A 24,181-nucleotide genomic window follows, 5' to 3' on the forward strand; every position below is an offset into this window, starting at 1 on the left:
ACCACCATCTGAAAGACAGAATCAGATTCAAAGAATTGCAATTTTTAAGTTCACAGAAATGCTTCGATCAATGTGCGATCCTAGAAGTAACATCTCACACTCAGAATTTAAGTTGATTCTTAAGAGTAAGCAGTTTCATGTTTGTTTGAGGTGATTTTTAGAGTAGTTTTAGTTTTACAACAAAATTAAGAGGAAGATTTCCTATGTACCCCCTCCACTCATACATGTACCCCCATTGTCAACATCACTCACCAGAATGGTACTTTTTTTTTTAACCAAGGATGAACCTAAATTGACACATCATAATCACCCAAAGTCCACAGTTCATCTTAGGGTTCATTCTTGGTCTTGTGCAGTCTATGGATTTGGACAAAAGTATAATGATATATACATCATTATAACATCATATAAAATATTTTTGCTGCCCTCCAAATTCTGTGCTCTGCCTACTCATCTCATGTTTGTTTTTAATAATTTCCAACCTGTTGCTTCAAACAAAAAATATCACATCCTTGAAAGCAAACCTGTTACTTTCATATATTTAGAGCTTTTAGCACAGTGCTTGGGAGAAACTAATGCTAAATAAATGCTTCCTGAATTCACACCTTACTTTTAGCAGCGTACAAAGATTTCTTAAAACTGACCATTTGCCGTCTCCACTTTTGCATAATGAACTATTAAGCACAATCAGACACAGTCTCTAAACAAAGGGATCAGGTCAACAATTTCATGCTCACCTCTGCAAGTTCCCTTTCCTGGTCCCAATCACACTATCAGTGATTCCTAATCACCCTCGCCCCTACAGCAATCATTCCAAAGCCTCTTCACTCTCCAATCCTCAATACCTCTCTCCACTTCCTCACTCTATGTGGTGCCTTGCTCTATTTTTCTGAGAAAACTGAAACCTATGATTTCACTCTTTTCGCTTCAACATTTCTGGTTCTCGTTGCTCTTCTTTGGTCTCAAATAACACAATCTTCCTCCTTTTCACCTGCATACTCTGCCACACTTCCACTCGAATGGAACGAGTCTGTCTCCTCACTCCCCTCCCCTGCCTGCCCCTACATGCCTCAGGCCTCGGCCTTGGTCTTTTCTCCCCTCACTTTCACTCCTGGCCTCGCTTCACCAGAAATTGCCTCTTTCATTCATTTCCAGAGTCAAATTACAGTCATGAGCCACATAACAATGTTTTGGTCAAAGAAGGACGGTGGCCCCATAAGATTATAATGGAGCTGAACAATTCCTATCGCCTAGTGATGTCACAGTCATCTTAACATTGTAGCGCAATGCATTCCTTACTCAGCTGTTTTGGGATGCTGGAGGAAACACACCTACTGCTCTGACAATTGTGTTAAAAGTATAGCACATACAACTCGGTACAGTACATAATACTTGATAATGATAACAACTGTTACTGGTTTATATATTTACTATACTATACTTTTTATCGTTTAGAGTGTACTCTTCCTACTTATAAAAAAAAAGTTTGTGGTAAAACAGTATGCCATGTGACACCAGCAGCCGCCTCATCCATCTCGTTTACCGCCTCTCTTGATTATATTGTTTTCTCTTGTGCTTGATTGAATCTCATGTTGTTTTGTAGAGTAACATGCGGTGCAGCCTTATAGTCTAGGAGCAATGGGCTCCATGTAGCCTAGGTGTGAGTCGGCCATACTATCTAGGTTTGTGTGAGTGCACTCTGTGTGTGCAAAATGACAAAACTGCCTAACGATACATGTCTCAGAACATATCCCATCGTTAAGTGGTGAATGACTTTATACCAAAATCTTCAAATTACTCTAAGAAGCACAGACACAATCCAATTTTTATTAGTTCTTTCTTCTCTCAGCCCCCAAAGCACTTAATGTGTGTAATATTTACCTCCCATCTAATTAATGGCTTCCTGCCTTGTGGATATGTCTTATCCTACAACTCTTTTTATCCATGTCTTTTCTCCCCAAACTGTATTTAGAAGCTATTTTGGGGCAGGACTGTCGTCTATCTCACTGTATGAAAGCATCTCCTGTTTATAGTGTACATACAAATTTTTGGATAATGGTGTGGTAATGAATTTGCTCAGAAATAACTTTTCTATGACTCCCATAATATTCGTCGTTATACTGACCATACAGACCATTTCACATGTATTTGATTATTGTATGTTTTTGTACCTTTTATTCATATAAACTTTTTCTAATTTAAAAGAAAGCTTTTATCTTCCAGTAGAATTTTGCTCATTTAATTTACTTCATAATGGTAATAAGTAGTCACCCCAAACTGGTGTTTCTGGAAAGGATGAGATTAAAATAGGGCTGAAGTTCCACAGATAGGATTCAGAGAATCCTTTAACACAAAAATTTGAAGTCACTTGCAAAAATATGTATGCATGCTGCATCTTTCAGGGAAGCAAATCCATACCTTCATCAGATTTCCCTCCTTAGGACTTCAAGATTAAGAATTACCAGTTTCCTCAAAAAGTTAAATATAGAATTATCATATAACCCAGAAATTCTCCTCTTAGATATATAACCAAGAGAATGAAAACACATGCTCATATAAAAACTTGTATATGAATGTTCACAGTAGCATTAGTCACAATTGCCCAAAAGTGGAAACAACCCACACGCCCATCAACTGATAAATGGATGAACAAAATGCAGTATATCTATACTATGTATGGACCATAAAGGAATGAAGTATCGATACATGCTACAACACAGATGAAACTTGAAAACATTACGCTGTGTGAAAGAAGTCTGACACAAAAGGCCATATATCGTATGATTCCATTTATATGAAATGTCCAGAACAGGCAAACGTGGAACAGAGAGTACACTAGTGATTGCCAGGAGCTGGAAAGAGGGGCAAATGGGGAGTGACTGCTAATGGGTAACAGGTTTCTTTTTGGTATGATGGAAATGTTCTGGAATTATAGTAGTGATGGCTGCACCGCTTTGTGAACATAATAAAAACCACCGAGTGGTACACTTTAAAAGGGTAAATTTATGGTATGTGCATACCATTAAAAAACAAAACAAAACCCTTTCTCTTCCCCTGCTGCACGTTTGACATCCCTTGCAGCACCCTTCCAAACGTAAGCTACATTAAAACTCAACGGTGCTCTCCCAATGACCTCCTCTTCATGTTTCTCAGGCTGGATCAATTTCAGATACCGCTAATTTCTTTTCTTTCAGTTTCAACAGCAGTTAGTCACCAATGACAGCCAGCACTTTCCATTAATAATAAAAATGCTTACCATCCTTGAATACACAATTCCTGCCAGATACCATGTTAGATGATCTACAATTATCTTTAATTTTCACAACAGTCCTGCATTTTACAGAGAAGAAAACTGAGACGAAGGGGGATGATGTACCTCGTCTTTCAAGCCGTTCTCCCTCTAAGCTTATCCTCCACCCTTCAGCCAGAGTGATCTTCCAAAAACTAAATTTGATCATGTCACTCCCCCACCTAAAACTCTTCAAAGGCTTCCCAATGTCACAAAGTCCACACTCCTTAACTTGGTATAAGATGCCATTCGGGATCCTTCTTCTTCCACCACTCCTCACAACAACTTTGTTCAGTTCCTGGGCCATGCCAAGCTTTTTCTCCTCTTGCCTACGGACTTGGCACAGGGTTCCCGCAACAAATATGTATTAAGTGCCCACTATACCTGGCATTGTACTTGCTGCTTGAACACATGCCTTGAACAAAACAGATATATGTCCTGACCTCAAGGTACTTAAGGTTCTAATAGAAGAAACCATAAACAAGTAATTACAGGTTGTGGTAAGTGAACTGAAGGAAGCAGCGTGCTGTATTATAGAACATCTAAGATTAGAGGTCAGGGGAAAACTATAATGACTATTTTAAATAGGATGGTCTGGTAAGGTCTCAGGTGGGAACATACTCTGAAACCTGAAGATTAAGGAACCAGCTATGTGAAAGCAGGTAAGAGGAAGGGGTGTGTGACAAGAGGTGATCCTGGAGACAACAGCAGAGCTCAGACCAAGGATTTTTGTAGGCCATGGTTAGGACTTTGGATTTTAGTCTAAGTTTTAAGGGCAGTGGAATTCAGTAAAGAATTTTAAGGAAGGAAGTGTCACTTTTTGCTGCTGAATGGAAAAGGGATTGGAGGAGTACAAAATAGGAAACAGGGACACACGGCCTGAAGATATACCGTGTTTTCCTGAAAATGAGACCTAGCCAGACAATCAGCTCTAATGCATCTTTTGGAGCAAAAATTAATATAAGACCTGGGATTATACTTATATTATATTAATTATATTATATTAATTTATATTCATTTATATTATATTATATTACATTATATTATATTATATTAAATTATACCCGGTCTTATAGTAAAATAAGACCAGGTATTATATTATATTATATAAGACCCGGTCTTACATTATAGCAAAATAAGACAAAGTCTTATATTAGTTTTTGCTCCAAAAGAAACATTAGAGCTGATTGTCTGGCTAGGTCTTATTTTTGGGGAAACACGGTAGTAGAGGTTTAAGTGAGAAATGTGGATAATTTGGACAAGGGTCTGATAGTGAAGGAGGAAAAAATAGACAGATTAAATGCAGAATTGACCAGCCTTACAAAGTCATCAGCTGGAAATGAGAAAGAAATGAAGAGAGGACATAGTTTGGGGAATTGTCACTGGAAAAGAAAGTAGGCTTACCACAGAAATGGAAGATCAGAAGGCTCTCAGGACCATTCAAGAGATTGACCATTTTTATTTTACCGTGTCATCAATTTGTCCAGGACTTTTTCCAGCGAAGTTCAGCTATACAGATGCAGGTGCAGAAGGCAAAAAATTGGGTTCATCCAGAGAAGGGGTTTTGCCAGAAGAATAAAAGGCAATGAGGGATAAGAAATAGTGTATTTTCAAGGGAGAGATCATAATGATATAAACTATTACATGCACTCTCAACTGTCTTGGGGGTACAGATGGGCAGAAAATAGAAGGATCAATGAATTGGAGGTATAGATGAAGTTCATGAATTGTCTCCTCGGGGTGCATAAGTGAGTTATAAAGGTAGGAGTTCAGAGAGTTAAAAGTTATCATTTGTTTTTTTCTGCTTGGAATGCTCATCTCCCCCTCTAGGCACACGATCATTTGATCTCCAGCCATATCCAACCTGTGCTTTCCTGCTCCCTGTCTTCCCAGGATTCACCATTACTACCACCTAAGATGGTCACTACTATCTCATCCAACACAAACGCCCACCTCAAACTATTCTCTGCTTGACTCATTTATGTTCTTCCCACTGGGATCTGTCTCCTGGTGACAGCCCTCATGCAGTGTGTACTACTGATAGTATTCATGTTACCACGTATATTAATCATTGTTTTTTCCTTTTTAGGCCTCTTCACTCAATTGGGAAAAAACGTTGTTATAAACAGTCAAAGTCTCTTGATCCCGTATAGGTCCCCAGAGCAGTTCCAGGAACGGAGCAACCATTCACTAAATGCTAACAAGAATCTCAGGCTCATGGGCCTCCAAACCTCACTCCTTTTCTAACGCAGGATCCCACCGAATCCAACAAAAGCTTGTAATCCCTGTTCACAAAGGTCCCAGATGTCTCCATTTACTTCAAGGGGGGGCTCCAACTTCACAAATTAATGATAATCCATTGTAGCATTCAGAAACACCGTCCTGCGTTTAACAGCACCGGTAGGATGCAGGGATACGGGGCCTGTACAATGATCTGGATACAACTTGAGAAAAGCCACAAGAAAACAAATACACGTAATTTTCCTCCGAGCTTAATGCAGGGCCAGACAGACCTGGGATAAACGATAGACCAAACGGTCACATGAGAGATGCCCAGAGCAAGTGGGCACAGGGTCGTAATCATTCATTGGTCTGACTCAGCCCGGCCCCTACCTTCCTCCTCTCCGGCTCCAGCTGCAGGGCCCGTATCAGTGGTCGCTCCCGGGCCTGTCGCCATGGCCAGCAAGACGCGAGCACCGCTCGAACCCCAGAAGTGGAGTGGGGCGTGAGTGGGGTCCGAAGAAGATCGAAATCCCCAGTCTGAGGCTGCCACACAAGAAGCGGTCGCAGAGGTTGCTGCGCGGCTCTCCAGGAAGCGCCGCGCGCGGGAAAGTCATGTGACCGGCGCTGGGCAGGGCCACGCGGGTTTGTTTTGATCCCCGGGATGTGGAAATGTAAGCACGTGGTCTCGGTTGGGGCGGTTTTTGCCTTCCCCAGAATCTACTGTCCCCTCTTTCAATGTAGTCTTTTCTTAGCTTCGTTTCTGCTGCTCCTCGTTTTCCAGCCGGTCAGGTCCTTCCTCTCCACCTTGGCGCTTTCCTGATCCCAACTGTTTTGGAGTTTTAGGGAATGTTTGGTTTTTGTGTGGAGCTAGGAGCAGTGGAATGTGGCTCTGTGTTCGTTTACTCTGCAGCAGCGCTTACCGCCTTGGATCCCAAGAGAGGTCATGCTTCGCTTCCCACTTCTTTTGCCCTTTTGGCAGCAACATAACTCCATCTGGTTTTCGTGGCTGCCAGGGCATATGAACCTCAGGCAAATGTCCTTTAATTGTGTTCCTCATGACTCATTTCCCCGCCCAGACATGTCAAGTCGCTTAGGTTTTCAAGGACACTAACCAACAGCTGTCAGATTTCTGGATTTGGGTATAAAAATAAACAACCGGCTGTTTGATCAAGAGATCAACAACTCTCACCCTTCTCGTTTACTCTTCCTCAGGTCAAAATCGTATTAACTGGAGCTGGATCTAGGTCATTTGGGGACAGATATGTTCCAGTCGGAACATATTTTTACTGATCGCCTATTAATGACAGGGAAAAGAGTAGAAACATATCTATAACTTTTATATCTATGAATGTAATTGGCTAGTTTATAATCTCATTCGGTAAGATAAAAAGCTGGTAAAACTAGGCAGTATTTACTGTACATTAAAAAAAAAACCCACAAGATTTTCAAGTGGCAATCCTCTGCGTCCCTAGTAAGCCTCCGTTTATACTATTTTCCCCCATAATTTCTGAAGTTATAAGCCCAACAAAAAAAAAGAAACCAAATATAGAAGCAAACATTAGCTTCAGTGACCGGAGGCCACCAAGTTGTTTATTAGGCACATGATGTAAAACTTGGACACTTCCTCCATCAACACAGGTTCCTTGCCCAACAGCCTCTCCGGGAGTTTCCTTTTCCCTGGGCTCAGCCGCGCTCCTCCCTGCCTTTCCAATTCCTCCCCACCTCCCTTCGGAGGCCGGATCCCTTCCGTCTCCTGCCTCCCGGGGTGCTGGGGGCGGTCCCACTCCCGCTCCCCCCCCCCCCCAGCCCCGCGGCACCTGCCACCCCGCCCTGCCAGGGGCCTCCCCGTTCCGCGCAGGCGTACTAGGCGCGGCCGCGAGGCCGAGGGCGACCGACGCTGTCTCGGCCTCCACCTCCTCCGGACCCATCCGCGCGCGGCTGGTCGGCGGCCACTCGGATCGCGCTGGGCAGGGGCCCCGCGGCCAGCGCGCAGCCATGGGCTCCGGCTGGAGCAGCGAGGAGGAGCGGCAGCCGCTGCTGGGGCCCGGGCTGGGGCCTGCGCCGGCGACTGCTCGGCGCACCCGGGAGGCGGCGGCGGGGCCGGCGGCGGCTGCACTGCCCGCGGCCGCCCCGGGACCCGGGCGGGTGTACGGGCGCCGCTGGCTGGTACTTCTGCTCTTCTCGCTGCTGGGGTTCGCGCAGGGCCTGGTCTGGAACACCTGGGGCCCCATCCAGAACTCGGCGCGCCAGGCCTATGGCTTCTCCAGCTGGGACATCGCGCTGCTCGTGCTGTGGGGACCCATCGGCTTCCTGCCCTGCTTCGCGTTCATGTGGCTCCTGGACAAGAGAGGTGAGGGGCTCCGGGGAACACCGGCCGGCACTGTCACCCCTGGGGGAGCTTGCTCCCTCACCTTCGCCTTGGGGGTTGTGTGAGATGACAGAGTGTCGCTGGCATCCCATTCCTGACTAGGAACCCTCCGTACCCAAATCGACAAATACGGGAATGCTTTTTTGCAGCTATTATGTTTTTATCAGGGCCCAAAGCAACAGCCGGGATTAAGCCTTCTCTAAATGTTCATGTTGATGCATGTCGTGGACATCAGAGCATTCCCGTGCACGGGCGATGTATGTTTTTCACACCACCCAAAAAATGACTGATGCTTTGACTTCAAAAGGATTTGGGAATGTGGAGGGTGATAGGTCAGAAAATAGATAAATGATGCCCAGATATAAGGAAGTAATGAGTTGGCTTTGAATAATAGATGACTCCAGCCCATAAAGAGCTGTTGGGAAACTTGGATCTGTTTCATTGGTTTCTGGGAAATGGTGCACGGCAGCTTTAAAGTGTGTATATGTGCCCAGGTGGATGTGTTAGTTGAAATTTATAACTGGTAAAGCTGGCAGAGGAATGGAGACTCTTCATACAGGAATACTCTGAACAGACATCTCACTATACAACTTGCCAGTGTGCTTCTGTGAGGACACAAAAAAGGTCATAGGATTGAATGGTAAGGTATTGGATTATACCACACAAGTGTGCGTAAATGATTCGTGATGGATGTGATGTAGCTTCTGAAAAATGAAGGACAATTTTAGGCAGAGTGTAGCTTCTGAAAAATGAAGGACAATTTTAGGCAGAGAAGCATAGTGTCAAAAAGAAGGGAAATAATTGGATATGCTCTACTTCAGTGTTCAGTTCTGAGCATTAATTTTAAGAAGGCCATTGACAAATTTGAGTCCTTTAAAAGTTGTGTGAGAAGAATGATAAAGGATGTAAACGTCAAAATGTGTAAGATAAAGGGAACTGGGTGTGTCAAGCTTCAAAAAGAAACTTGAGGCAGAATATAAAATATGTGGAGATCAAGTAAAAGAGGAATTAGACGTCATGTGTGTAGTTCTAGAAGGAAGAACTAACACAAATGAAGTTACAAAGGGATGTAACTCAAAGCTGTACAAGGAAGAACCTTCTAACAATGAAAGGCACCCAGCCCTGGGAGGTGTGTCATGATTGTCGTGGAACTTCCAGGTAGAGCAAATACTTAAGCAGAGGATGTGTGCTAGATGCTGGGAAAGAGTTTCTTGTGCTGAATGGAGGTTTTCTTTGTTTGGGCTTTTTTGTTTGCTCTTAAATTAGATTATAGACTTTATTTGGATTTCACCAGTTTTACCACGAATGTCTTTTATTCCCTGTCCCAAGGATTCAGTTGAGCGTCCCAAATTGCATTTAGTTGTCATTTCTCCTTAACCTCCTCCAATCTGTGGCAATTCCTCAGTCATTTCTTACAAGTTTGGCTAAATTTAGGGGGAAATGCAATTTTGTTGTTTCTTTTTATTTATCTTTTTATTAGAAGCATTTTTCAATATTATTCACTAAATTTAGCCAACCTTGTTTTTATGGTAGAAAATTGTTAATTTTTACTCTTCTTATAATTAGGGACTGCCTATTTGCTTTATAGAATAAGTTACTTTAGGAGTTCTTTCAGAGTTCCTGTGACTACATGGTGAATTCAGTTTTGTATTTTCCATTGATTGAAGCAATAAAAAATAAACTTAAAAATTTCTTTCAGTAGGGGAAAGCTAATACACTGTCATACGCTGGCTGTCCTGCTGCAGATGTTTTATCTGCATACATAGAAAGTGAGCTCCCATTATCCCTGGGTACTGAAGTATCTTTCTCCCTGCTACCTAGAAGGTAGGTAGTTATTTGGCCTTCCTCCTGTGGTAGCCAGCTGGTAGTCAGCTTAGAGTAGAAGACTGCTTATCTTCCTGAGATTGGTTTTGTACTCTCCCACCCCTTTCCATTTTCCATCAAGGAGACAAAAAGGACTAATAGTGAGCTAATAGGAGAGCCAAAAGCGAGTGTTCCCTCAAAGTCAAGTGAAGAAGGATTCAAGAAGGAGATAGCACCTAAATGTATGCTAAGCACTGGGGAGAGATAGTCCTCACAGAGCATACATTCTAGTGACAAGATCCAGGCACAAAACAACAATAAAATTAAATATTTAGTGTGTCAGATGGTAATAGTGCTTTGGAGAAAAAGAAAGCAAGGCAAGGGAGACGAGGATGTGATTCACTGATACTCTATATAAGTGTCATGGCCTTACTGATAACATGTGTTTGAGCAGAGTTCTAGACAAGACTGTTTTGGGAAAAGACAAAGGTCCTACACTTGTTGGGCATATCCAAGAAAGAGGCTTGTGTGGCTGGAGATCAGTCATGAGAGAAACAACAGCAGGAGGTGAGGTCAGAGGTGGTGGGAGGCTGAATCATGCAGGGCCTCGTAGGCCACTGTGCGGACATTGGCCATTGAGGAGCGAAGAGGGCTCTCTCCACCGGGAGGCTTTGAGCAGAAGCGTGAGAAGATGATTCTGCTGTTGTCTTGGGAACCAGAGCCAGAGCAGGGAGACCAGTAAGGATTTACTGGACTAACCCAGATGGGGCTGGTGGTGACTTCCAACTCGGGTGATAGTAGTGGAGGATTTGATAAGTGATTAGATTTCTGATATATGTGGAAAGTAGATGTTTCTCAACTTTTTAGCATTAGTAAATGGGAGAATCAAGCTGCAACTTTCTGAGATACAGAAGATTATAGAAGGAGCAATTGGGGGGGGCAGATGGCTTGAAAATCAGGGGTTCGAAATGCCTATTAGATATCCAAGTGGACAGGTTAAATTGTCTGTTGGGTTTATAAATAGGAGTGCAGGGGAAAGGCCTGAGCACTTAATTTGGAATTTATCAGCCTATAATGGTATTCAGTCTTAGGGCTGAATGAGATCACCTGTGGTGGTCATTAGATGGGCGTTGCTTCAGGAGAGGGCTGACCCTGGGGGCATTCCAACATTTAGAGATTGTACAGGTAAGGAAGAACCAGCTAGTCATGACTGACAGTAGAACCTTGGATTTAGCAACACGGAACTCTTTGGTATCCTTTAAACAAATGGTCTCACTGGAGTGGTGGTGGTGAGTGCAAAATAAATTGCAAGATGATTGGAGACAGTGTTTATATTTCTTTCAAGCAGTTATACTGTAAAGGGCAGCAGAGAAATGGGGCAGTAGCCAGAGGGACTGTAGCTACTGAGAAGGTATTTTTAAAGATAAGAGACATTAAAGCATATCTCTGTAATGCAGTATCCTCATGGAGCTAGAGGAAAGCGGGAATTTAACAATACTGGTAGGAGAGGGAAGAACTACTGTAGCCATACGCTTGAGTAAGCAAGAGGAGATGCAACTCTCCAGAGCACAGGTAGACAGGTTGGCCTTAGATAAAAGTGGTGACAGCTAATTCTCCAGTAGTAACAGAAGAGAAGAGAAGAGTGGATAGATATAGATGCAGATGGTGGGTGGTAGGAGCTTATGGAAGTTATCTTTTCTTATAGTTCTCAGAAAATAGGAAGCAAAATTATCACCTGACAAGTGAGGATAGGGAAGCAGTTATTGGAGGATTGAAGAGAGATGATAAATTGTGAAACTATTTCCTAGGAAAGTGGAGAACACATGGACTAGGAAATTATAGTCATGCACCCTTGAACCATGGGTATATGTTCTGAGAAATGCATCATTAGGCGATTTTATTTTGCGAATAGCATAGAGTACACTTACACAAACCTAGACTGTGTAGCCTACTACACACCTAGTAGCCTATTGGAGTAGCCTATTTTCCTAGGCTACCAGTCTGTACAGCATGTCACTGTACAAAATAACATGAGATTAAATCAAGCATAGGAGAAAATGATGCCATCAAGAGATGTGGTAACCGCGAGATGTCTGAGGCTGCTGCTGCCTGTATAACATGGATACTGTTCTACAGCAAGCTTTTTTTTATAAGTAGAACAAATACACTCTAAAATAACAATAACAAGTATAGTAAATGCATAAACTAGTAATAGTGGTTTATTATCATTATCAAGTATGTACTGTACATTATTGTATGTGCTACACTCTTATATGACTGGCAGCACAGTAGGTTTGTTTACACGGGCATGACCACAAACATGTGAGTAATACTTTGTGCTACGATGTTACAACAGCTATGACACCACTAGGAAATAGGAATTTTTCAGCTCCGTTGTAATCTTATGGGACCACCATTCATTGTATATGTCCGTCGTTGTCCAAAACGTCAATATGTTTAGTAGGATTGTTGGGCACTAAGGGCCTGCTTTAAGTTACTGGGCGTTAATTTCAGTAGAGACCAATCAGCATGGTTGTGTGTTTTCCTCCAGCCTGTTCTGTCAGGCAAGCGCAAGCATGGATAGAGTTGGCAGAGAGAGATTTAACCACAGTTGCAGGTTACCAGGTGAGTAGGACTAAGAAAGTGCAGACCAAGAGTAGAGGGTTATGTATAGAGTGATATAACAATGGAACATGAGTATCGACTGGGTAAAGGATAAAAGGAAATGTATTGTGTAGATGACAAAACATAGTAAGATCCAAAATTGTCATCCCCAATTGGTTGAAGATTTAGAGTACCAGAGGGAATGAGTGGGAAAGAAAGGTCATGGTTGAATAATGGAATGCTCAAAATTGAGATTATGTCATAGATGCAATTATTGTAAAATTAAGGTCAGACTGTAACCAAGAGAGTGAACAACTGAGGTAGAGTAAAGGGCATGATCATGGAATAAGAAGTCAGGGGACCATGGGGCCAGGATATTGAAAGGATCGTCTAGTGGATATTGAAATCACCAGATTTATGAAAGAAACAGTGTCCTAAAGAAGAAGAATAAGCCAGCACATTTTCAGGTAGTGAGGGTGAATGACCTGAAGGCAGGTATGTGGTGGTCTATAGACAATTGCATCAATGAGTGGTGAGTATTACAGTCAGATAGAATTAAATCAAAGGCTGTTCTGGCCATGATGGAGTAACAGGGACTGGATTTATCCTTCCATCTTAAAAAACTGAGAACAAAATCAAAATTTATGAAACAATGGTTTTCAGACATTGGACAACAGGCAGAGCAGGTCGGTGATCCCTATGATTATTTCAGCTTACTGCCTAGAGAGACTTTCTAAGCAGCACTGAAAAGATGGGGAGCCCAAACAGAGCCCCGCAGTTTTCTTGAGTTGAGGAGACAGTTGAGAATTCAAAGAGGCCAACATAGCTAGAATTTTTAGGGTAGCATACAGAGAGGAAAAAGCTTCACAGAGAGAAAGTTCTAGATCTACCATGTTTTCTCGAAATAAGCCCAGACAATCCACTCTACTGCGTCTTTTGGAGCAAACATTAATATAAGACCCGGTATTATACTATATTATATATATATTTATTATATTATATTATATTATATTATACTTATATTATATTATGTTATATTATATTGTATTATATCTGGTCTTATATTATGGTAAAATAAGACCAGGTCTTATATTAATTTTTGCTCCAAAAGACACATTAGAGCTGATTGTCTGGCTAGGTCTTATTTTCGGGGAAAGATGGTATTGGGAGTTCCTCTTGAGTCTTCAACTAAGCACTGATTAGTGGATACATGTGAGGAAATTACCCAAGTTTAGAGAAATGATCACCAAAAAAGGAGCAGGCAAAACAGTTCCCAAAGATTATACAAGGCTGGGAATAGTTCACTTTCCCAAGAGCCAGAATGGAAAAACCTCACATTACATAGGAGGTTGGGTTGAATACCCAGAAGGGCCTCAGTAGTAAAGGCAGCTGATCCCTAGATTAAAGCTGCTGTGGTTCCACCTAGTAAAGCTTAAAAGTACTCCTTGAAAAGATCAAAGGTAACTTAACTGTGTCCTAGAACATTGTTCAAAAATATTTAAAGAAATGGAAAAAAAAATTCATCACCCAACAAAGTAAAATTCAGAATGCCTGACATCCAAATCAGAAATTACTACGCATGCAAAGAAACAACAAAATTCAACCCTTACAGAGGAGAAAAAGGTATCAATAGAAACAGACCTAGAAATGGCACAGATGATCGAATTAGTAAACAGGGACATCAAAATAGCTAGTAGTAGAAATATACTACCGTGTTTCCCCGAAAATAAGACCTAAGTGGAAAATAAGTCCTAGCATGATTTTTCAGGATGCTTGTAATGTAAAATAAGCCCTACCATATTTCCCCGAAAATAAGACCAAGTCTTATATTAATTTTTGCTCCAAAAGACGCATTAGGGCTTATTTTATATTATGAGCATCCTGAAAAATCATGCTAGTGCTTATTTTCCAGTTAGGTCTTATTTCCTGGGAACCACGGTATATGTATTCAAGAAGATAGAAAAAAGCCTGAGCATGTTAAAGACAGGGAAAAAAGACCAACATTAAAACTTATAGAGATTTTTTGGTCTGAGACCAAAAAATATATACTGGACAGGATTTAACAGCAGATTAGACCTTTCAGAAGAAAAGGTAAGTAAACTTGAAGACATAGCAATAAATACTATCTAAAATGGAACACAGAATAAAAAGCTAAAACCCCCACAAGCATCAGTGAGCTGTAGGACAGTTTTAAGTGGGCTAATAATATGTATGTAATTGGAGTCCCAGAGAAGAAGAGAGAGGTAATGGGAGAGGGCATGGAGTGAGATGAGGTAGAGGGAAAAATGAAATAATGGCAGAAAAATTACCACATTTGATATCTATAAACCCATAAATTTAAAAATTTAAGAATCTCAGGAGAAGAAACGTGAAGAAAACTACACACATCATAATCATATTGCTTAAAACCAGAGAAAATCTTAAAAGCATCAAGAGAAAAGAGACTGGAGAACTTTAGGAAGGAGAGAGTAAACTAATCTAGAAGTGACTGGGGAAGCAGTGTAGAGGAGGCTTCAGTGGGAGTTAAAAGGTAAAAAGAATGTTTAGAGAAGAGCTTGAGAATATAGGGATTCTGCTCTTCCACTGGTTCTGAGTACTCCAGAAAGATTTCAGGAGTTGGGGAGGTGGCAAAGATAAGGTCAGATTATGGGATATATGAACCATGATGGGATAAGGACGACCTGTGAATCTTGAATCTCTCCTGACCGATGTAAACAGGGAAAACAAGTGCAATGTGATTAGTCCTGATGGGGTCTCCAAGGCAAATTGTGGTGGCAAGGATGTGACTGTTGGAGATAGGAAGACTAGGGATCTTGCCAGGAACAAACAGTTTGTCTTCAGTCCAACAGATGGAAGTATGGAGGCTGGGAAGGGCAGTCTTACCAGATAAACTTTGGGGCTATAACTCATTTCCGATGTATCTGCTATGTGTGTGTGTGCGCGCGCAGATGAGTTTAACTTTTGCATCCAATTAACTCTGCATCCTGATTTTCTAGGCATCTGTTGCACAGACTCCATTGCTTTAACCAAATAGGTTCCCAGCAAGAGGAGTTATCTCATCCATTGGAAGGAAGTTTCCTGCAGTGTCTAGATGCCATATTTGAATAGAATTTATTTTTATTTTCAGTTATGTTTGCTTTCCCCAAATTGTTCTAATACGTTTCATCAAATGGTTTTTGCACTTACATCCTAATAATGTAATCACGTAGGATCTACATATACAAGGTGTGATTGAAAAATACGGTGAATGTTTAAATTTAAAAAAATTTATTACAGTAAAAGACACATGGCCATTAATCTCCCTCAGAAGACTCCCCCTCGCTTTGAACACATTATCCCATCGTTCTTGTCACTTTCTAAAGCAGTTCTGCAAGTCCTCTTTCGTGAGTCTACTTCATCCTCCATCATGACAATGCTCCGTGTCACACATCGCTTCTGGTACAGCAATTTCTGTCAAATAAAAATATTATGGTGTGTCCTCATCCATCTTATTCACCGGATCTGGCACCATGTGACTTCTAGCTCTTCCCCAAAGTCAAAATGACCACGAAAGGAAAACATTTCGAATTGATTCAGGACATCGCGACAGCCATGACAGCGGAACTAAAGACATTCACGAAAGAGAATTACAGAACTGCTTCAGAAAGTGGCAAGAGCGATGGGATAAGTGTATTTGAAGCAGGATGGGGGAATTTTGTGTGCTTTTTTTTATTTGAACATTCACTGTATTTTTAAAATCATACTTCATATATTAAATGTCCCAGATGTCTCATAAGCCTGTTTTCCTGGGGTCCTCATACCTCTCCTTCCCAAAGTCATTTGATATCTTTTTGATTACATGCAATTGTAGAGTGCTGCCTTGTCGCGATTTGAATGAGATAAAGAAAGCATTCTATTAAAAACTGAGCATCAGCGGGGGTGGGTTAAGTAATACTTGGCAACAATTAAAAATAAGCAAGAAAGCCAGAAACTACCTGTGAGGTTGCTTTAATAATCAGCTTTTCACAACTTCTTTATTCTTAAATGTTTATAGTAGCCATTATATTGTCATTTGTTTGATAAAAAGCATAGTTGAGTAGAAAAGTGTGCTAGCTTTGTAGTGATAGGTAACCTGGTTATTTGGACCATATGGCAATAAACAATGCCACACTGCTCACTTGGTGGCTGCTTATCTTAATTACAAACCAAATATTTAGGAAAAAAAATAAACATCACGTAGAATATAAGCCTTACAGTCCCAAATCTGTAAAATTTTATTCAGTATTTCATAGGGCGTCCAGTATAACCTTAGAAGAGCCACATTTTGCAAGTTTAAGGTATTTATGACCATGAGTGTACTTTTTGTTAATTACACTCTATTTTCTGTGGCTGTAATACGGTTTTAAAATCTGTGTTCTTTTAGTAGAAGCAGTAAATGAGTAGTATGTATGCATTACTTGTTACCGAAAAGCACAATTTTCTGTGTTATTCCTTTTGCCAAATTGTGTTAATCATGTTTGGATCATATAAGAATATTACAAAGTTAACTCAGTTCATATCACAAATCATCCTCAAAGTAGCATGTGTGTGCCTGATCCAGATCTCAAGATTGTTTTCCTTAGTAGGTTTAATCTGCATAGTTACAGTTTTGTTGACTTTCAGTTTCCTTCAAGCAGAGAAGCCCTTTGAAAACCACACATTTAACCATCTCCCCTTTGCCAAAAAAAGAAAGGTTCGAAAAAGAAAAAAAAATGCATTATACAGTTTAAGTCTGTTCACTTTGAAATGCTTTCAAAGAGGTGTTGAATTTGGGAGAAATTGGAAGAAATGTTGCTACCTTTGCCACCCACTCAGTCTGAGCCACCTCTGTGATGTGGCTGCCACAAGCAGTAAGGTAGTATTAGTTTAGTAGTAACAGAAGTACAGCATTCCAATAGTATTAGTTGGTGCAAAAGTAATTCCGGTTTTTGCAATTATTTTTAACCTTTTAAACCGCAGTTACTTTTGCACCAACCTAATAGAAAGCTATAGCCCCGTTATATTACTCTGCCATAACCTGACTATTGTGTCTATTTTTGGTTACCTTATTTTTATATTCTCTTTTATCTTGTGACCAGCCATTGGCACACATTTTGAAAATAATTGGTCATACTAGGATACAATAGGAAAAACTGTCGGATCCACAATATCTTCTAAAATCCTAAACCATGTTTTTTTTTAAATGGCGTAATTCTGTAAGTTGAAAGCCATCTGATAAGTCAAGAAAAATAAAAAGACCATTGTATTAATAATCAAAGGGTTTTAAAGGACTACCACCTATGACCCTATAACAAGGATTCACTTATCCTAGTTATAATATAAAATACATAATTGGCCAGCTGTCATTTTTTGAGAAAACTTAAAGTAATGATCTATCACCTTAAAAAACATTTTAGGGACAGATTAGAGTTTTGTAACTTGCATTTGAAAATTAGAAATTTTATATTGAAGATATAAAACTAAAATACCTAGTTTTTTTAAATTGTTTTTTAGTGTTACATGTGAACAAAACATTCTAGCCATTTACTGTGAAAAACTGGAGCTAATGGAACTTCTTTCTCTATCCTTGATGTGATCATTCAAGTTTTCTATTAAAGTTAGAATAATTTCATTTTGACCATGTAGAGGATTTTTCCCCCCATGTTAGGCATTATAGCCCAAAGCCATAATATTAGAATATAGTATCAGTATGATTGAGTAATAAAAAAAAAAAAAAAACCTTTGTTAACATTGGACTTACTTGAAGAGAAAATAGAAAATAATGCAGATGTTTATGTTTCCTTTTAGGTCTTCGGATAACTGTGCTTCTGACGTCTTTCCTTATGGTTTTGGGAACTGGTCTAAGATGCATACCTGTGTCAGACTTAATGCTCAAAAGAAGGTAAATCCTATCAATAGCTTAAAAATGTTCCTCCATTTTTCCTTTTGTTATGAGTATATTATATATGGTTGGTTATAAACTTTTAGTGAACACTTCCATTTTTAAGATGATCAGTAGAAGGTTGTATTTATAGTGGTATTTATTTTATTCACTATTTGATGATTCAATATAGACATTTATTAGTTGTCATAGGGAAGATACTATGCTAGTTCCATAAATAAAAAGAGAACAAGTTCATCTTCATGCTATCCAGCAGTATAATAACCACAGGAAAACAATAGTGTAATATAAGGAAGAGTAATGTATTTAATGCCATAGGAGAGGTATAAAATTGCCCTGAGAAACTGAGAGACGTTTTAGCTGAGGGTATCAAAAAGAAGAGTTCTTAAGGAAGGTGATAATTAAACTAGGCATTGAAGGATGAGTAGAATTTTAATAACTATAGTTAGGGAAAGGATATTCTGGGGTAGAGGAACAGCAGGAGCAAAGGCATGGAGGCAGGTAAGCATAGGCCTCTTCTGGGATGGGTACCGTGTTTCCCCAAAAATAAGACCTAGCCAGACTATCAGCTCTAATGCGTCTTTTGGAGCAAAAATTAATGTAAGACCCAGTATTATATTATACCCAGTATTATATTATATTATATTATATTATATTATATTATATTATATTATATTATATTATATTATATTCAGTCTTATATAAGAAAGACCCGGTCTTATAGTAAAATAAGACAGGGTCTTATATTAATTTTTGCTCCAAAAGATACATTAGAGCTGATTGTCCGGCTAGTTCTTATTTTCGGGGAAATACGGTAGGTAGTTTCATTTCTGCAACTGGGGTCCTTGGATTTATTCTCAGGGGGTGCAAGGTATATGAAGATTTTAAAATTTTGTTTTCCTTTTGGTTATAATATTAAAATTATTTTGCCAGTAATAATCTATAATTAAAAGACATTTTTATTCACCAGAACATTTCTTTGACCATAATTTCTTAAATTAGTGTTTCTCAAACTGGGATCCTTGGATGTGACCTTGAAAGCCATTGAGAAGTTTTTTCCCTTTAAAAAGAACCCATAAATTGTTTAAGTTTGGGAGACAGGTCTACAGAATAAACTATAAGAATGGAATATAAAGAGATGAGTGTAGAGCAGGGTCTCTAGATTATGAAAGATCTTGATGCTATCCTATAGAATTGTATTTTCCTCACTAGACAGTTGGGAGCCACTTAGGTTCTTAATCAGAGTAGCAATAGAATCAGACCTATGTTAGGTAAACTACTGATTTGAGGTATATAAGATTAATTACAGATACTGCCAGCAAGAGACTAGGAAAGATGCAATGAGAGCCCAAGCTGGAATCATTCTTTTGTTTGTTTATTCATTTATTAGTTCATTCATTCAACACAATATACAGAGCTCTCACTGTGTGTTCTGGACATGGGGAATACATCAGAGAACACAGTAGACAAATCACTGCCTCGTGGAGTTTACTTTCCAGTTGTGGAGACTTACAATAAACTAGGTAAATAAGAAAAATATATATTATGTGCTATGGAAAAAAAAAAGAAAGAATGATTTAAAATGTCAGGGGAAGGATGGTAAAGTTTCAGAAAGAATGGCTGAAAAAAACCTGGAAAGATCACGTTTTCAGATAAAAACCTGAAGGAATGATGCATATCTAGGAGACAAGAGAGAAGAGCAAGGGTAAAGAGTGGGAAGGGAAGAACACAACTCGCAGGGAGGCTGGTATTGCTGGAGCTGAGTGAAAGACTTTATGGGAATGGTGGTAGGAAATGAGACCAGAACTAGTATGCATGGTGCTGGGAGTGCGAGGCAAAGTCCTTTAAGACTGTCAGCTTTTTCTGAACTAGGAAACCACTGGAACCTAGCTCAGTTTTGAGCTGAGGAGAACCATAGTCACAGTCTGCTTTATTGAGAATAGACTGAAGTTGAAGCAATGGCAGGAGTAAGGAGACCTGTTAGGAAACCAGTGCAGTAAACTAGGTGAGAGATGATGGTGACTTGGGCCATAGTGATGGCAGTGGTGGTGGTGAGAAATGGTCAAATTCTGATTATATTTTGAAGGATTTGCTGATGGATTGGATAAGGGGAATAAGAAAGAGTGGAGCTCTGCAAAGTGAAAAACATACCATAACTTAATAAAGGCCATATACGACAAACCTGCAGCTAACATCATACTCAAAAAGAACTAAAAGTGTTGTGTTCTCCTTAAGATCAGAAACAAGACAAGAATGCCCACTTTTACCACTTTTATTCAACATAGTTTCGGAAGTCCTAGTCACAGCGATCAGACAAGAAAAAGAAATAAAAGGTATCCAAATTGGAAAGGAAGAAGTAAAATTATCATTATTTACAGATGACATCATAATATATACAGAGAACCCCAAAGATTCTACCTAAAAACTGTTCAAACTGATAAATGAATTCACTAAAGTAAGAGGATACAAAATTAATATTCAGAAATTGGCTGTATTTTTGTACACCAATAATGAACCGTCAGAAAGAGAAATGAAGAAAACAATCCCATTTACAATTGCACCAAAAACAAAACAAAACATAAAAAAACCTAGGAATAAATGTAACCAAGTAGGTAAAAGACCTGTACTTAGAAAACTGTAAGACACTGAAGAAAGAAATTGAAGAAGATACAAATAAATGGAAGCCTATACTGTGCTCATGGATAGGAAGAATTAACATCATTAAATGGCCATACTACCTAAAGCAATCTATAGATTCCATGCAATCCCTATCAAAATACCAAAGGAATTTTTCACAGAACTATAATAAATAATCATAAAATTTATATGGAACCACAAAAAAAAAAAAAAAACCAAATAGCTACAGCGATCTTGAGAAAGAAGTACAAAATCGGAGGTATCACACTACCTGGTATCAGACTAGACTACAAGGCCATAGTAATCAGAACAGTATGGTATTGGCATAAAAACAGACACAGATCAATGAAACAGAATAGAGAGCCCAGAAACAAACCCACTCCTCTATATTCATTTAATCTATGACAAAGGAGGCGGGAACATATAGTGGGGTAAAGCCAGTCTATTCAATAAATGGTGTTGGGAAAACTGGACAGATACATGCAAAAAAAAAAAAAAAAAAAGAAAGAGAAACGGAATCACCTTCTTACACCACAAAATGGATTAAAGAGGTAAATGTACTCGTAAAACCTGAAACCATAAATTCCTAGAAGAAAACAGAAAGTAATCTCTCAGACGTTGCTCTTAGTGATATTTTTTTCTGGTCTGTCTCCTTGGGCAAAGAAAACAAAAGAAAAAAGAACACAGATGGGACTACATCAAACTAAAAAGCTTTTGCACAGCAAAGGAAACCACCAACAAAATGAAGAGACAATCTACTGAATGGGAAAAGATAGTCGCCAGTGATACATCTGATATAGGGTTAATATACAAAATTTATAAAGAACTCATACAACTGAACACCAAAACAAACAAACAAACAAACAATCCATTTTAAAAAATGGGCAGAAGCCCTGAATAGACATTTTTCCAGAGGACATACAGATGGCCAGTAGACATATGGAAAGATGCTTAATGTCATTACTCATCAGAGAGACGCAAATAAAATCCACAGTGAGACACCACCTCACTCCTGTCAGAATGGCTAGCATCAAAAAATCAGCAAACACCACGTGTTGGCAAGGATGCAGAGAAAAGGGAATCCTTGTACACTGTTGGTGGGATTGCAAATTGGCACAGCCACTGTGGAAAATGGTTTGGAAGTTCCTCAAAAAATTGAAGATAGAACTATATTATGACCCGGCAATTCTGCTTCTGGGTATTTACCCAAAGAAATAAAAAACACTAATTTGAAAAGATATATGCACCCCTATGTTCATTGCAGCACTGTTTACAATAGCCAAGATATGGAAGCAACGTAAGTGCCCATCAATAGACAATTGGATAAAGAAGATATGATACATACATACAATGGAATATTACTTGGCCATACAAAAGAATGAAATCTTACCATTTGCAACAACACGAATGGACCTAGAGGGCATTATGCAAAGTGAAATAAGTCAGACTGAGAAAGACAAATACCATATGATCTCACTTATATGTGGAATCAAAAGAACAAAATAAACAAACAAAACAGACTCATGGTCAGAGAATAAACTGATGGTTGCCCGAAGAGAGGGGTATTGGGGAGCTGGGTGAAAAGGGTAAAGGGATGAAGAAATACAAATTGGTAGTTACAAAATAGTCACAGGGATGTAAAGTACAATAAAGGGAATATAGTCAATAATGTTGCAACTACTGTGTGTAGTGCCAGATGGGTACTAGACTAATGGGATGTGGGGTCACTGCATAAATTATATAAATGTCTAACCACTATGCTGTACACCTGAAACTAATATAATAGTGAATGTCAACTGTAACTGAAAAAAATTTTTAATAAATAAAAATACCTTCTTCATTAAAAAAACAGGAGAGGGAGGGAGGGAGAGAGAGAGAGAGAGAGAGAGAGAGAGAGAGAGAGAGAGAGAGAGAGAGAGAGAGAGGAATCCAAAATGACTACTTGCTCTGGGAAGTTGTGGGAATGGAAAGGACAGCACAGATGTGTAGAGTACATGAGAGAAAGAGATTGACGGCAAGATGATTGAAGTTTCACTCTAGAGACTCTGAAATTATTGAATCCATTCACAGAGACAGGGGACACAGAAATAGGAAGGAGTGAATTTTAGGTACAAGATGTTGACTTTTCTATGAAACAGAATTTTTCAGTTTCAAAATAAATGCTGTTCATTTTCAAATTTTCAAAATGTGTTATCTTTCCAGAAAATACAGAGCACAAGTGTTTTATATTTTAAAAGGAAGACAGCAAAATCATATGGGTTTCTCTGGAAAGCTAGTCTTCATTAACTGTCCTTCTGAGTGAGGTTTAAATGAGGCATTTCATTATTGTGTTATAGATAGTCTTAATTTTTCAAACATCCAGTTTTTTTTAAAGTATCTACAGCTTTTAAGTACAACTTTCAGTAAACTTAAATTCAACAATGCATTCTTTAAAAATGGCTATTAATATTTTTGTTAGCTTTTCTTCTGTTTTGAGCCATCATACTATATTTCTCTCTAATCTTACATCTTTCCAGATATATACTTTCCAGATATATACTTTCATATACTTTCCAGATATAAAATTCCAAGAATAACAAAGAGTTGACTCTCTCTGTTAGTGGAGAAGATGGTATGAAAAAGAAACAGAGCTCATAAAGAAATGTAAACAAAGATAGGAAAGTGAAGAAAGAAAGAAAAGTTCAGAGAGATTGACTCTTTCCTAAAAAGAGGATATAAATTGAATTTCAATCCTTGTGTGTTCATCTATAAAGCATGTAGGAATATTATCTCCTTGAAATGAGATTTTATTTTATGTCTATACAGTATTTAAGTAGTATTATTGACAGTGCATATGCAGCTGTTAAAATGCAAATGCTACAATTGGAATATGTATTTTTGACTAGTACATTCAATACATCACCCGTTTAAAGCTTCAGTCTCCATCTGACACTCAGTGGAAAGGATTAAAGACCTTTAATATGCATTTGCCCAGCATTAAAACAAGCATTTCACCGTTTGTATTTTTGTGCTCCCGTTTTTTACTTGGAGTTTTTTGAGTTTCTGGGCTCAGCCCTCTGGAAAGGTGTCTTTGTACCCTTGGCTTCCTGTATCTTAGATTCTGTAAGTCTTAAGACACAAGAATAGCAGCTTCCTGCTATTTCCTCCATAAGCGCTTTCCTCCATCAAACAACTCTCACCACCTTCCTAATAGTATTCTATCTCTGCATAATATTATTTCTTTTATGTGCATAGTACCAATGAAAATTCAGGAAAAATTGTTTTGCCACTTTTGTCTTATTAACATCATAGATAAATAAGGAACTTAGAGTAATGAACTATAAAAGCATTTCTTCTTCTATGATAGAGAAGAAATCAT

The 24,181-nt window shown here is 39.2% G+C and overlaps 2 protein-coding genes across 3 annotated transcripts in view; one reads left to right on the plus strand and one right to left on the minus strand.

Annotated features, from left to right (window-relative positions):
• Positions 1–6,445, minus strand: part of HSPBAP1 (HSPB1 associated protein 1) — a 40,109-nt gene extending 33,664 nt beyond the window's left edge. The window contains exons 1-2 of one of the 2 annotated variants that reach the window (XM_081028719.1): positions 5,903–6,099; positions 4,694–4,798 (exon numbers count right to left, since the gene is read on the minus strand). In XM_081028719.1, coding sequence (XP_080884845.1) covers positions 4,694–4,745 — 52 coding nt within the window. In that variant the 5' untranslated portion in view covers positions 4,746–4,798; positions 5,903–6,099. Of the gene's footprint in view, positions 1–4,693; positions 4,799–5,902 lie in introns of both variants that reach the window. The other variant, XM_081028718.1, reaches the window with a different exon arrangement.
• Positions 6,446–7,378: 933 nt separating this feature from the next.
• The window catches only part of SLC49A4 (solute carrier family 49 member 4), a 74,621-nt gene continuing 57,818 nt past the window's right edge, over positions 7,379–24,181 (plus strand). Inside the window, exons 1-2 of the mRNA XM_081028734.1 lie at positions 7,379–7,862; positions 18,093–18,186. Coding sequence (XP_080884860.1) covers positions 7,508–7,862; positions 18,093–18,186 — 449 coding nt within the window. The 5' untranslated portion in view covers positions 7,379–7,507. The remainder of the gene's footprint in view (positions 7,863–18,092; positions 18,187–24,181) is intronic.

Source organism: Rhinolophus hipposideros, assembly GCF_964194185.1.
Source record: "Rhinolophus hipposideros genome assembly, chromosome: 2".
NCBI lineage: Eukaryota > Metazoa > Chordata > Mammalia > Chiroptera > Rhinolophidae > Rhinolophus > Rhinolophus hipposideros.